At 45.5% G+C, this 15,312-nt stretch overlaps 1 protein-coding gene across 3 annotated transcripts in view; it reads right to left on the bottom strand.

Annotated features, from left to right (window-relative positions):
* The window catches only part of LOC121005079 (oocyte zinc finger protein XlCOF7.1-like), a 48,307-nt gene extending 35,108 nt beyond the window's left edge, over positions 1 to 13,199 (bottom strand). For 2 of the 3 annotated variants that reach the window (XM_040437611.1, XM_040437612.1), the window contains exons 1-3: positions 12,674 to 12,921; positions 8,401 to 8,536; positions 2,101 to 2,292 (exon numbers count right to left, since the gene is read on the bottom strand). In XM_040437611.1, coding sequence (XP_040293545.1) covers positions 2,101 to 2,292; positions 8,401 to 8,536; positions 12,674 to 12,744 — 399 coding nt within the window. In that variant the 5' untranslated portion in view covers positions 12,745 to 12,921. The other variant, XM_040437613.1, reaches the window with a different exon arrangement.
* Positions 13,200 to 15,312: the final 2,113 nt, after the last annotated feature.

Here is a 15,312-nt window from a genome sequence, read left to right as displayed (position 1 = left end):
CACTGAAGAGGGAACGAAAAATGTCCTATCCGGTCTTTTCCATTCTCTGGCAATCAGTTCATGAATGTTCTTATGCACATCAAATATCTTCCTCTTCTTGGGGCCTAACCCTTCAAACATTGAATCCTGAACTGAATGCTGTGGCTTCTGATCCTCCACCCCCATCGTAGCCCTAACTGCCTTTACTAGGGAGCTAGTGTTCTCCACATGAAAAAGTGGTCTCCCTGCGGCCTCGTCTTCAGAAGAATCGTCTGATGACCCTCATTCTCCTTCTTCCTCCAGACCCGAAAGTATCTCACTGTCACTGGAGGGGGAGTCCTTAGCAGCAGCAGAAGAAGTCCCGGGACGGTGCTTTATCAAACCGCTAACCAACTCTCTGTTTTCTTCATATATCATTTGTTTAATGCTGCCCATTAAAGACTGAGTTTCCTCCTCCATTAACTTGCTGATACAAGCTTGACATATAGGTTTTACCCAGGCAGAAGGGAGCTTCTTCTTACATACACCATATCCCCGCTCCTTTACTCTGGAGGTCTTCCTGGAAGACTCCTTTGATACCTAAGCAATAAAAATGACCTTATGAGCATATACATAAATAATATTCATGCTGGGGTCAAACCCCTCTTACCCCACCCGGGTACCGAAGCATCATTGGTGAACCTGCTCCATGTCTCACACAGCAAACAGCCCAAATGGAGGTACTGCACACGCTCTTTTCACCCAGCGTGTCAGTGAGCTGGCTGGGCTTTTCTCCTCGGCGCGCGCAGCCTGTATCCCTACCCTTCCGGTCCAAAGCATAGCTTTCTCCCACCACCACAACCCGGAAGTAAACGCGCGGGTCGGCGGCCGAACGTGCGAACACGGCCGCAGAGGTTCGCAGGAGCCAAAGAAGGTCAAGACCGTCCCAGGACCAGGAAGGAGGGCCAAAGGGGTAAGAAAAGAGAGGGGAGCCCAGACTTTAGCAGCGGCTCCCGGAGGAGAACTTACGCCGCACGGGGTAACCCTCCACACACTATTTCAATAGCCGGGGCTCCCGCAGCTCTCGTTGTTAATCTTTCTTTCGGCGGATCGGACTCCCTCCTGCCCCTTAGGACAGGAAACAGAACTGGAGATAGAGGGGATGATCCCTACTTTAAAAGGGCAGTTCTGGTTCCTGTTTCCTGTCCTGAGGAGGTGGCGGTCTCTCCAAGGGTGCTTTCATAGGCGAGAAAGAAAAATGACACAATCTCACCTAAAGAGAATGACTCGCAGAATTCTGTCATTGGTTAGCTACAGAGAACCTGGAGAAGATGTGCTCTGGTATGCTGTAAGCCCTGTCTTTCTGACCACTGGGGAGAGATTTAGCAGAACAAGGAGAAGCTTCGTACTTTAGCTTCAGTAGCATTTGGGCTAGAGCTACAAGATGAGATGTAATACAGCCAGGAATGTTGTGGATTACTTACACTTTTTGGGTCTTTTTCCTCCCTCTACAAGTTCCTAATTGCTCTTCTTGTTGTGATGTAATAGATGTCCAGTGAGCTAATCAGATGTCTCCTCCCCTACTGCTTTCTCTTATGCAGTTTTAGTGAAATGCTAAGGGTACGGCCACATGGTCTGGTTTCTACATGCAGGTTGTACCCTAACTGAGAAACTGCAGGTAAACCTGCCCTCCCCCCTCTTCCACTTACATTCTTGACCGAAGATCATCAGCAGCTTATTGTAGAAAAGCCTAAAGTTCAGAGCTGTTCCACAATCAGCCACTGATGCTTTAGCCAAAATCCTGGGCAGAAGACTTCAAATATCTGCATAAAATGCCGGACTTTGATACATCTCCCCCTATTCTTTCAGCAAACAGCACAAAATATACTGTCCCAGATCATGTTGTGACGGACAGATATCTCAGTGGGACAGTCATGCATAATATATAAGTTTAGCATTATGTCCACATACTAGCATTTAGACTAATTGAGGAAGCTTTATCAAACTGGAGCTGTTAAAAATGAAAGGTGGAATCTGATTGGTTACTATGGGCAACTAAGCCAGTTCTACTTTACACCGCTTTGACAAATCTCCCACATTGTCACTCGTGTCACTGGTCCCAGCATTCCCAGCGGCGCTCACCTCTCCAGCCAGCAACTCAATGATCTTGTTGGCAAGTTCCAGGATCTTCTTATCATTGTCTCTCTCATGTACCAGTGATGAAGGTGGGGGATCCATGGTGGGGCTCTGGTGTTTGCTCCATCCTTTTGGCACACAAGAACAGTTGCTGGGGGTCACACACCCACCAGATGTTTTCTTCACTACTGTGTAATCCTGTATGTGGAGAGATACCCTGATATCACTATATACATCCACAGAATCAGTTACCATATTGCAATGCATTACATATAAAATGCAACACAGTAACTAATCAGAGAAATGGCTGAAGTATGTAGGTTGGAGTCAGCTGGTACAGGGACAATGATTATTTCTAGAAATCCTAGTCACCACTGGGCCGCTAACTTTTTCAGGAGTTCCTCAATGTGTGCACCACACTGTTAAAAACTTATGAGCAATCCTTGATCAATGCATGGTCAAAACAGTTTGAGTTGAACATCTATAGTAAGGGGTATTGCATGTTTGAACGGTTTATCCCATGTCGCCATTTCCATGCAATGGGAGCAATGGAAACAATGGAACGCCGGCCCGCTTGGCTGTTTCCATAAACCTAGCCACATAGCGACGGGAAAGATGGGACCATCCTTTTAAGAGTGGCACTTCACTTGTAGTAACAGCACACACATCAACTTGAACAGCAATTCTCTAATCCCACTTTGGCAGTACTAACCACAGTGTGCCACAAGCACCTACTTTCTTGGAGAAGGAGGGTTCACTACAGAGTTGGACTTGCATTACGGTGTTCCACTGGTAAGGCCCATTTGTAGAGGTTTCACCTTGCTTCCCTCACTACAGCACCCACTCTTAGTGCGGTACAATGGTCATTTTTTTTAGAGGCTATTAATTTTAAAGTGATTATATATTGTGGCAATGTGACTAGTGATGGGTGCAGTAAAGTCCCGGGGAAGCATGAAAAAGGGGTGTTTGCACCAGGAGCATGTCAACAAGGGGCCCGGCCTAAGTGGAGTAAAGGCCCTAGATATAGGTGGCCACCAAGTTAGTTGGTGGACACCAAGACAGTTAGCTTAGCTGGCTCCAGCTAGTCCAGGGCGGGCTTTTACTGGGAACAGGCAATGTGTTGGGTGGGTGCCTGTTCCCCATGCTCCAGTCCGGGATTTTGGAATATGCCCATGTCAAGGGATGGTATTTAATCCTGTTGCTGGACTTGGGTGTGGCTCCCAGTCTGGGGAAGGAGACAGAGTTGCGAAACACAGTCCTGCTGGAGGCTCTGGAAGAGTGGTCTCAGCTGGGCTGGGTGAGGGTCCACGGGGCTAGGTGCTAGCCGGATTGTTGGGGGACGCCATGACGCTTGGGTGCAAGTGGTCACAAGCCGGAGTCGGGAGGACTACTGGGCCACACTCCCCCATAAAGGCACTGGACTTTAGACTGTGTGTGAACAGTGCTCTGTACAGCCAGGAGGCTGATGGACATTGGGCTGGGAAAGCTGCATGTTATGACCATGTGTGAACGGTGCTTTAGGCGAGTCAGGTTATGTTATGTTTAGTTAGAGCCCAGCCGGGCAGGTGTTTATTTTGCATCATTTGTTTTTGCTTTGCTGAGGTGCCAAATAAAGCGATATTTGGACCTGAAACTTGGTGTCTGGCGAAGATACTTGTGTGAATGACCCCCGGGGAAGAGCTAACCCCCCACAATATAGTAATATAAAATATATATATATAATATATATATATATATATATATATATATAAATTATACACACACACACACATATACAGTGTGGAAAATAAGTATTTGATACATTGGAGATTTTGCAGGTTTTCCCACCTACAAAGAATGGAGAGGTCTGTAATTTTTATCGTAGGTACACTTCAACTGTGAGAGTCGAAATCTTTTAAAAAATCCAGAAAATTACATTGTAGGATTTTTTAATATTTCATGCAATAAAATGCAAATTAATTAAGTATTTGATCACCTGCCAACCAGCAAGAATTCTGTCTTTCACAGATCTTAGTTTTTCTTTAAGACGCCCTCCTACTCTGCACTCATTACCTGTATTAATTGCACCTATTTGAACTCGTAAGGCTACTTATACACTCGCGTTTTGGGCAGATCCGTCATGGATCTGCAAAAACTGATCCGTTACAATAATACAAGCACATGCATCCGTCAAGAACGGATCCGTTTGTATTATCTGTAACATAGCCAAGACAGATCCGTCAGGAACTCCATTGAAAGTCAATGGGAGACGGATCCGTTTTCTATTGTGCCAGATTGTGTCAGAGAAAATGGATCCGTCCCCAATGACTTACATTGTGTGCCAGGGCGGATCCGTTTGGCTCAGTTTCGTCAAGCGGACAGCAAAACGCTGCAGGCAGCGTTTTGGTGTCCGCCTCCAGAGCGGAATGGAGACTGATAGGAGGAAAACTGATGCTTTCTGAGAGGATCCTTTTCCATTCAGAATGCATTCGGGCAAAACTGATCCGTTTTGGACCGCTTGTGAGAGCCCTGAACGGATCTCACAAACGGAAAGCCAAAACGCTAGTGTGAAAGTAGCCTTACTTGTATAAAAGACCTGTCCACAGACTCAATTAATCCCACTCCAATCTCTTCACCATGGCCAAGACCAAAGAGCTGTCTAAGGACACCAGGGACAAAATTGTAGACCTGCACAAGGCTGGGATGGGCTACAGGACAATAGGCAAGCAGCTTGTGAGAAGGCAACAACTGTTGGCACAATTATTAGAAAATGGAAAAAAACACAAGATGACTGTCAATCTTCCTCGGTCTGGAGCTCCATGCAAGATCTTATCTCATGGGATAAGGATGATTCTGAGAAAGATCAGGAATCAGCACAGAACTACATGGGAGGACCTGGTCAATGACCTGAAGAGAGCTGGGACCTGGGTCTCAAAGATTACCGTTAGTAACACACTAGGCTGTCATGGATTAAAATCCTGCAGGGATGCCAGCACATGTCCAGGCCCATATGAAGTTCACCAGTGACCATCTGGATGATCCAGAGGAGGCATGGGAGAAGGTCATGTTGTCAAATGAGACCAAAAAATAACTTTTTGGTATCAACTCCACTCGCCGTGTTTGGAGGAAGAAGAAGGATGAGTACAACCCCAAGAACACTGTCCCAACCGTGAATCATGGGGGTGGAAACATCATACTTTGGGGGTTCTTTTCTGCAAAGGAGACACGACAACTGCACCGTACTAAAGAGAGGATGGATGGGTCCATGTATCGCAAGATTTTGCCCAACAACCTCCTTCCCTCAGTAAGAGCATTGAAGATGCGTCGTGGCTGGGTCTTCCAGTATAACAATGACCCGAAACACAGCCTGGGCAACAAAGGAGTGGCTTCGTAAGAAGCATTTCAAGGTCCTGGAGTGGCCTAGCCAGTCTTCAGACCTGAACCCAATCAAAAATCTTTGGAGGGAGCTGAAATTTAGTGTAGCCCAGCAACAGCCCCAAAACCTGAAAGATCTGGAGAAGATCTTTATGGAGGATTGGGTCAAAATCCCTGGTGCAGTGTGTGCAAACTTGGTCAAGAACTACAGGAAACTTCTGACCTCTGTAATTGCAAACAAAGGTTTCCGTACCAAATATTAAAGTTCTGTTTTTCTATTGTATCAAATACTTATTTCATGCAATAAAATACAGATAAATTATTTAGAAATCATACAATGTGATTTTATAGATTTTTATTTTTTTAGATTCTGTCTCTCACAGTTGAAGTTTACCTACCATAAAAATTAGACCTCTCCATTCTTTGTAGGTGGGAAAACCTGCAAAATCGCCAGTGTATCAAAAACTTATTTTCCCCACTATATATACACTGCTCAAAAAAATAAAGGGAACACAAAAATAACACATCCTAGATCTGAATTAATTAAATATTCTTCTGAAATACTTTGTTCTTTACATAGTTGAATGTGCTGACAACAAAATCACACAAAAATTAAAAAATGGAAATCAAATTTTTCAACCCATGGAGGTCTGGATTTGGAGTCACACTCAAAATTAAAGTGGAAAAACACACTACAGGCTGATCCAACTTTGATGTAATGTCCTTAAAACAAGTCAAAATGAGGCTCAGTAGTGTGTGTGGCCTCCACGTGCCTGTATGACCTCCCTACAACGCCTGTGCATGCTCCTGATGAGGTGGCGGACGGTCTCCTGAGGGATCTCCTCCCAGACCTGGACTAAAGCATCTGCCAACTCCTGGACAGTCAGTGGTGCAACGTGACGTTGGTGGATAGAGCGAGACATGATGTCCCAGATGTGCTCAATTGGATTCAGGTCTGGGGAACGGGCGGGCCAGTCCATAGCATCAATGCCTTCGTCTTGCAGGAACTGCTGACACACTTCAGCCACATGAGGTCTAGCATTGTCTTGCATTAGGAGGAACCCAGGGCCAACCGCACCAGCATATGGTCTCACAAGGGGTCTGAGGATCTCATCTCGGTACCTAATGGCAGTCAGGCTACCTCTGGTGAGCACATGGAGGGCTGTGCGGCCCTCCAAAGAAATGCCACCCCACACCATTACTGACCCAATGCCAAATCGGTCATGCTGGAGGTTGTTGCAGGCAGAAGAACGTTCTCCACCGAGTCTCAAGAATCTGTCACATGTGCTCAGTGTGAACCTGCTTTCATCTGTGAAGAGCACAGGCTGCCAGTGGCGAATTTACCAATCTTGGTGTTCTCTGGCAAATGCTAAACGTCCTGCACGGTGTTAGGCTGTAAGCACAACCCCCACCTGTGGACGTCGGGCCCTCATATCACCCTCATGGAGTCTGTTTCTGACCGTTTGAGCAGACACATGCACATTTGTGGCCTGCTGGAGGTCATTTTGCAGGGCTCTGGCAGTGCTCCTCCTGTTCCTCCTTGCACAAAGGCGGAGGTAGCGGTCCTGCTGCTGGGTTGTTGCCCTCCTACGGCCTCCTCCACGTCTCCTGATGTACTGGCCTGTCTCCTGGTAGCGCCTCCATGCTCTGGACACTACGCTGACAGACACAGCAAACCTTCTTGCCACAGCTCGCATTGATGTGCCATCCTGGAAAAGCTGCACTACCTAAGATACTTGTGTGGGTTGTAGACTCCGTCTCATGCTACCACTAGAGTGAAAGCACCGCCAGCATTCAAAAGTGACCAAAACATCAGCCAGGAAGCATAGGAACTGAGAAGTGGTCTGTGATCACCACCTGCAGAACCACTCCTTTATTGGGGGTGTCTTGCTAATTGCCTATAATTTCCACCTGTTGTCTATCCCATTTACACAAAAGCATGTTAAATTGATTGTCACTCAGTGTTGCTTCCTAAGTGGACAGTTTGATTTCACAGAAGTGTGATTGACATTGTGTTGTTTAAGTGTTCCCTTTATTTTTTTGAGCAGTGTATATATATATATATATATATATATATATATATATGTGTGTGTCACAACATGCAGTCACCAGCTCCCTTGGACAGCAGTCTCTATAGCTCTCCTGTGACCCCTTTGAGGGCGTTCATTTTCCAGGTCCTGACTCCTTAAAAAGAGGAGTGGGCTGGAAAAGCTCCTCACACACAATGAATGCACCTTTAGGGCACCCATTTGGCAAACACTGGGCTAATAGACAGTACACGGGAAACCCTGTTTACGGTATAGGAAAGTGTAGTCTGCTGCGGTTCCTATACAGAGGGACAAAGTCAAACAAACTATTCAGATGCAGTGTGTAGTTTTTTTAACAACTGGAGAAAATGGGCAACCTATGTGACTATATGCCCATATATGTGGCAGCCTTCTGTTGGTGGCATACGTTAAGACTGTGATGGCCAACCTCCGGCACTCCAGCTGTGGTAAAACTACAACTCCCAAGATGCACACTTACTTGGCTGTTCTCAGAACTCAATAGAAATGAATGGAGCATGCTGGGAATCGTAGTTTCACAGCTGGAGTGCTGGAGGTTAGCCATCACTGAGTTAGGGAATACTACCGACCTAGATGTCTGATGAAAAGGAAAGCCTCTATATATTTCCTCCATATTTCCATTTTCATCTGAGCGGTTTCATCCACTCACATCACAGGATTCACATATAGAAACTGCAGACGCTTGCCGACAAATGACAGGATATCCAGATCACGCACAATGTAAAATGAAAATGATACACGCTTGATCCTCTCATATACATGGCGCCGATATAATGCCACCACTTTATGAGGCCATCAATATGGGATTGATTATTGCATCCACAAAAGGACAGGGTGTCTGCAGGAAGGGGTTAACAGAGATAAGTGTGATGTCAGAATCCCTCACCTCTCCAGTCAGCAGGTAGATGATCTCCAGCGTGAGGTCTAATATCGTCTCAGCCATCTCTTTTCTGTCCACGTCCATCCTCGGTGGATCAGTCAGGAAAAAGACCATTGTGCAGGAGAGTTCATCTGGACAGATCCTTTAGTAAATGGAAGATCATATGTTAATGGTCCCAAGTAGGATGGTGGTGGTAGTAGTGTGGAAGGGGGGGGGGGAAGGTCTGCTTTTATAACCACTGCCTTCTATCTGATTATATTGTAAAAAATTAATAAATTATTATTTTTACACCACTCCATACAGTGGCATCAGTATAGGGGCTCGTCCACACAAACTAATTTTCTTTCCATGTCCATTCCGTTTTTTTTGCGGACCATATGCGGAACTATTAATTTCAATGGGTCTGCAAAAAAACGGAAGTTACTCCGTGTGCATTCCGTTTCCGTATGACCGTATTTCTGTTCCGCAAAAAAACAGAACATGCTCTATTCTTGTCCGCATTATGAATAAGGATAGGACTGTTCTATTAGGGGCCAGCTGGTCCGTTCCGCAAAATACGGAATGCACACGGACGTCATCTGTATTTTTTGCGGACCGCAGAATACATACGGTCAGGTGCATGAGCCCAAATACTGGTATATCCCTAACACAGGCTGTGATGAGTCAGGTATTGTGGATGGGGAAGCAGTAGAGATGTCCTGCACATAGACAAACAGTACAGATGCCCGGCATATAGGGAGATAATAGAGACATCCTGCATATAGGAGACAGACTACATATAGGGGCAGTAGAGACATCCTGCATATAGGAGACAGACTACTTATAGGGGCAGTAGAGACATCCTGCATATAGGAGACAGACTACTTATAGGGGCAGTAGAGACATCCTGCATATAGGAGACAGACTACTTATAGGGGCAGTAGAGACATCCTGCATATAGGAGACAGACTACTTATAGGGGCAGTAGAGACATCCTGCATATAGGAGGATAGTAAAGACACCCTGCATATAGGAGACAGACTACTTATAGGGGCAGTAGAGACATCCTGCATATAGGAGACAGACTACATATAGGGGCAGTAGAGACATCCTGCATATAGGAGACAGACTACTTATAGGGGCAGTGCCAGTAGAGACCTCCTGCATATAGGAGACAGACTACTTATAGGGGCAGTAGAGACCTCCTGCATATAGGAGACAGACTACATATAGGGTTAGTAGAGACATCATGCATATAGGAGACAGACTACTTATAGGGGTAGTAGAGACATCCTGCATATAGGGGCAGTAGAGACATCCTGCATATAGGAGGATAGTAAAGACATCGTGCATATAGGAGACAGACTACTTATAGGGGCAGTAGAGACATCCTGCATATAGGAGACAGCCTACTTATAGGGGCATTAGAGACATCCTGCATATAGGAGACAGCCTACTTATAGGGGCATTAGAGACATCCTGCATATAGGAGACAGACTACTTATAGGGGCAGTAGAGACATCCTGCATATAGGAGACAGACTACTTATAGGGGCAGTAGAGACATCCTGCATATAGGAGACAGACTACTTATAGGGGCAGTAGAGACATCCTGCATATAGGAGACAGACTACTTATAGGGGCAGTAGAGACATCCTGCATATAGGAGGATAGTAAATACATCCTGCATATAGGAGACAGACTACTTATAGGGGCAGTAGAGACCTCCTGCAAATAGGAGACAGGCTACTTATAGGGGCAGTAGAGACATCCTGCATATAGGAGGATAGTAAATACATCCTGCATATAGGAGACAGACTACTTATAGGGGCAGTAGAGACATCCTGCATATAGGAGACAGACTACTTATAGGGGCAGTAGAGACCTCCTGCATATAGGAGACAGACTACTTATAGGGGCAGTAGAGACATCCTGCATATAGGAGGATAGTAAATACATCCTGCATATAGGAGACAGACTACTTATAGGGGCAGTAGAGACATCCTGCATATAGGAGACAGACTACTTATAGGGGCAGTAGAGACCTCCTGCATATAGGAGACAGCCTACTTATAGGGGCAGTAGAGACATCCTGCATATAGGAGACAGACTACTTATAAAGGCAGTAGAGACATCCTGCATATAGGAGACAGCCTACTTATAGGGGCAGTAGAGACATCCTGCATATAGGAGACAGACTACTTATAGGGGCAGTAGAGACATCCTGCATATAGGAGGATAGTAAAGACATCCTGCATATACAGTCAGGTCCATAAATATTGGGACATCGACCCGATTCTAACATTTTTGGCTCTATACACAATCACCATGGATTTGAAATGAAACTAACAAGATGTGCTTTAACTGCAGACTGTCAGCTTTAATTTGAGGGTATTTACATCCAAATCAGGTGAACGGTGCAGGAATTACAACAGTTTGCATATGTGCCTCCCACTTGTTAAGGGACCAAAAGTAATAGGACAATTGACTTCTCAGCTGTTCCATAGCTGGGTGTGTGTTATTCCCTCATTATCCCAATTACAATGAGCAGATAAAGGGTCCAGAGTTCATTTCAAGTGTGCTATTTGCATTTGGAATCTGTTGCTGTCAACTCTCAAGATGAGATCCAAAGAGTTGTCACTATCAGTGAAGCAAGCCATCATTAGGCTGAAAAAACAAAAGAAACCCATCAGAGAGATAGCAAAAACATTAGGCGTGGCCAAAACAACTGTTTGGAACATTCTTTAAAAAAAGGAACGCACCGGTGAGCTCAGCAACACAAAAAGACCCGGAAGACCACGGAAAACAACTGTGGTGGATGACCGAAGAAGTCTTTCCCTGGTGAAGAAAACACCCTTCACAACAGTTGGCCAGATCAAGAACACTCTCCAGGAGGTAGGTGTATGTGTGTCAAAGTCAACAATCAAGAGAAGACTTCACCAGAGTGAATACAGAGGGTTCAGCACAAGATGTAAACCATTGGTGAGCCTCAAAAACAGGAAGGCCAGATTAGAGTTTGCCAAACGACATCTAAAAAAGCCTTCACAGTTCTGGAACAACATCCTATGGACAGATGAGACCAAGATCAACTTGTACCAGAGTGATGGGAAGAGAAGAATATGGAGAAGGAAATGAACTGTTAATGATCCTAAGCATACCACCTCATCAGTGAAGCATGGTGGTGGTAGTGTCATGGCGTGGGCATGTATGGCTGCCAATGGAACTGGTTCTCTTGGATTTATTGATGATGTGACTGCTGACAAAAGCAGCAGGATGAATTCTGAAGTGTTTCGGGCAATATTATCTGCTCATATTCATCCAAATGCTTCAGAACTCATTGGACGGCGCTTCACAGTGCAGATGGACAATAACCCAAAGCATACTGGAAAAGCAACCAAAGAGTTTTTTAAGGGAAAGAAGTGGAATGTTATGCAATGGCCGAGTCAATCACCTGACCTGAATCCGATTGAGCATGCATTTCACTTGCTGAAGACAAAACTGAAGGGAAAATGCCCCAAGAACAAGCAGGAACTGAAGACAGTTGCAGTAGAGGCCTGGCAGAGCATCACCAGGGATGAAACCCAGCGTCTGGTGATGTCTATGCGTTCCAGACTAGGCTGTAATCGACTGCAAAGGATTTGCAGCCAAGTATTAAAAAGTGAAAGTTTGATTTATGATTATTATCCTGTCCCACTACTTTTGGTCCCTTAACAAGTGGGAGGCACATATGTAACTGTTGTAATTCCTGCACCGTTCATCTGATTTGGATGTAAATACCCTCAAATTAAAGCTGACAGTCTGCAGTTAAAGCACATCTTGTTCGTTTCATTTCAAATCCATTATGGTGGTGTATAGAGCCAAAAAATTTAGAATTGTGTCGATGTCCCAATATTTTTGGACCTGACTGTAGGAGACAGACTACTTATAGGGGCAGTAGATCCAGAAAACATATATAGGGGCAGTAGAGACAGAATACATACAGGGGGCAGTAGAGACAGAATACATACAGGGGGCAGTAGAGACAGAACACATACAGGGGGCAGTAGAGACAGAATACATACAGGGGGCAGTAGAGACAGAACACATATCAGGGGGCAGTAGAGACAGAACACATACAGGGGGCAGTAGAGACAGAACACATACAGGGGGCAGTAGAGACAGAACACATATAGGGGGCAGTAGAGACAGAACACATACAGGGGGCAGTAGAGGACTACATATAGGGGGCAGAAGAGACACTGAATATTGGGGACTATGGAGACATCCTGCATATAGGGAGACTGCAGAGATGTTGTGCTTACAGGAGCAGTAGAGACATCCTGCGTATCGGAGCAGTACGTTCTGCATGCATGTGGACAGAGGACGTGTACATACGTCTGTCAGCTGGAATATACTTGGGTACACGCCTCTGCTCTCAACGTATTATAAATCTCCTATCACATTAGACTGCAGTGGGGCTGATACCTTCCAGAGAATACCAGGGAGATACAAAATGTCATAAAAGATCCAGTAGAAATGTCTCACGAAGTGACACATACACTGAGCTGCCACCGACTCACCCCGGAAGTAATCCGTCCGTCCATATAATCACGTGATTCTTAATCACGGTAGTGACTAGAACGGAGCTTCTCCTGGCTCAGGCTGGTATGATGTCATAAAAAGGGGCGGGGCTTCACATGCATGTGGCGGGTCCTACGGATTTGCAAGAGAAGGCACTTTTTAGAGAAGAGTGATATTTTTACATGGGGCCGTATATTAGAGGGGTCTGAAGAGAAGGGGGTGATGTATTTTACATGGGACTGTATATTAGAGGGGTCTGAAGAGAAGGGGGTAATTTATTTTACATGGGACTGTATATTAGAGGGGTCTGAAGAGAAGTGGGCGATGTATTTTACATGGGACTGTATATTAGAGGGGTTTGAAGAGAAGGGGTGATGTATTTCACATGGGACGGTATGCTGGAGGGGCTGAAGGCAGGGGGAGTGATGTATTTTACATGGGACTGTATGCTGGAGGGACTAAGGGCAGAAGGAGTGACATATTTTACATGGGACTATATGGTGCAGGGGCTGAAGGCAGGGGGAGTAGTGTATTTTACATGGGACTGTATGGTGGAGGGGCTAAAGGCATGGGGTGGTATTATTATTTTTTTAGATAGGACTGTATGTTGCAGGGGCTGAAGGCAAGGGAGTAATGTATTTGGAGGGGCTAGCGGCAGGGGGTGTTATTGTTTTTTACATTTTTACATAGGACTGTATTTTTGATCGATCTGAAGGGAGGTCAATGGTGTTTTGTAGTGCTGAAGGTAGGATTTGGCGATAAACCAGTGTCTATGATATACTGCGGTATTAAGAAGCAGTGATTACACCATTTCCTAATTACCGCGGTATTTTAGTGATCTCAGGCCCGCTTCTGTCATGAGAAGGCCTAGAGTCTATGAGGCAGTAGACATCATCGCAACCTCCTGCACAGGTCACAAACGCCACAGTGACATAGTCATGTGGCCTGGAGCAGGAGGTTGCGGTGATGTTATTGCGCTCACCTGCACTAGGAAGCGGCAGCTTAGGCCCTGAAGAAAGCAGAAACCTGTGGCTTGAATCGCAGACGGACACAGGATACAGCTCATTTACAGTTGATCTCACGAGGCTCTCAGCACTGAGATCTGTCATGCGCATGTGCTGATGTCAACTGCCTCCCAAAGGGGAAGATGCTTCTGGGAGAAGATTAACATCATAGCGGCTTACTTAGTGCAGATTTCCGCGGGGAGAACCTTGTGAGATCCGTTGCACATGCGCTGAAGAAGTCTCACCAGTACAAGCACAAGATTTCAAGGCCAGGCTTCCGAACAATGAGGATGCCTGACCCTGTCAATGAGACCATGATGGGAAGAGAAGGGGGTGAATCGATGCTCCGAGAGACTAGGCCAACTCCCCAGTGCTCCATTCACCTAATTTGCATATGAATAAAAGCAAAGATTTTGCTGTGACCATATATCAGTTTGCAGCAATACAGGCTAATTTAAATGGAATCCAGGAATTGACATAGGTCATCATTATCACATTAGGTGGAGGGGCCTTAGTCCTGGTACCCCCACCGTTTCAGGTAGCTACAGCTCTCCAGAGCTCTCCATACACAGCACCATACATTGTATAGATGATTACATACCTGATAAATCCTGTGCCAACACACCAGTCTTCCCTGCAGTGCATAGTTTTCCCAGCTAAACCGGTAATGACATTTGAACAACATGTGATGTCACCACTGCAGCCAATCACTGGCTTTAGAGGTGCACTGAAGCGTACAGTTATTGGCTGCAGTAGTCATGCTTTATCGACGCAATGTCACCTTCACAGTTAGGAGAACCGGAGAGGGATCTGGCAGGTAAGTATCTATTCTTTATTATAGGTCAATCTTCTGAAAGCAACTCCATTCTAGTCATGTCAGCAGTGATCTGTCTAGATTGGAGTTGCTCCTGGCAGTTTCTCCCTTCAGCAGCTCCATTCTATGCTACTCAGCACTCTATCCTAGTCATCTCACTAGCGAACTAGTCCACTGTCTCGTGGAGTTGCTGTAGGGAATATATACCAGGAGCGACTCAATCACTTCAATTCTCCGACACCTACCACAGCATGCTGGACACCACATGACTTACTGTTTGTAAATCATTGGCCCACTTCCCTATCCGGGATTTGACCAAAACTGATATGGCTGCGACCTTGCTGCTTATTAATGCGCATAATGGGTAAAAATAATGAACAAGTTGCAGTAATGTAGTGGCACTGTGGACCAGCGCGTCACCAAGGTCCCAGATAATGAGTCTATCCCAAAAGCGTACGTCAACTGTTGGTCCGAGTAAGCCTAATGGCGAATGTCTGAGAAAATAATCTCATAACCGGACCACAGAATGGCGTAAGCACACAAATAATATAAATGACACAGT

This window comes from Bufo bufo, chromosome 6, assembly GCF_905171765.1.
Source record: "Bufo bufo chromosome 6, aBufBuf1.1, whole genome shotgun sequence".
Taxonomy (NCBI): Eukaryota; Metazoa; Chordata; class Amphibia; order Anura; family Bufonidae; genus Bufo; species Bufo bufo.
Note: the sequence above shows the minus strand (reverse complement) of the source record. Positions and strands in the feature narration are given on the sequence as shown.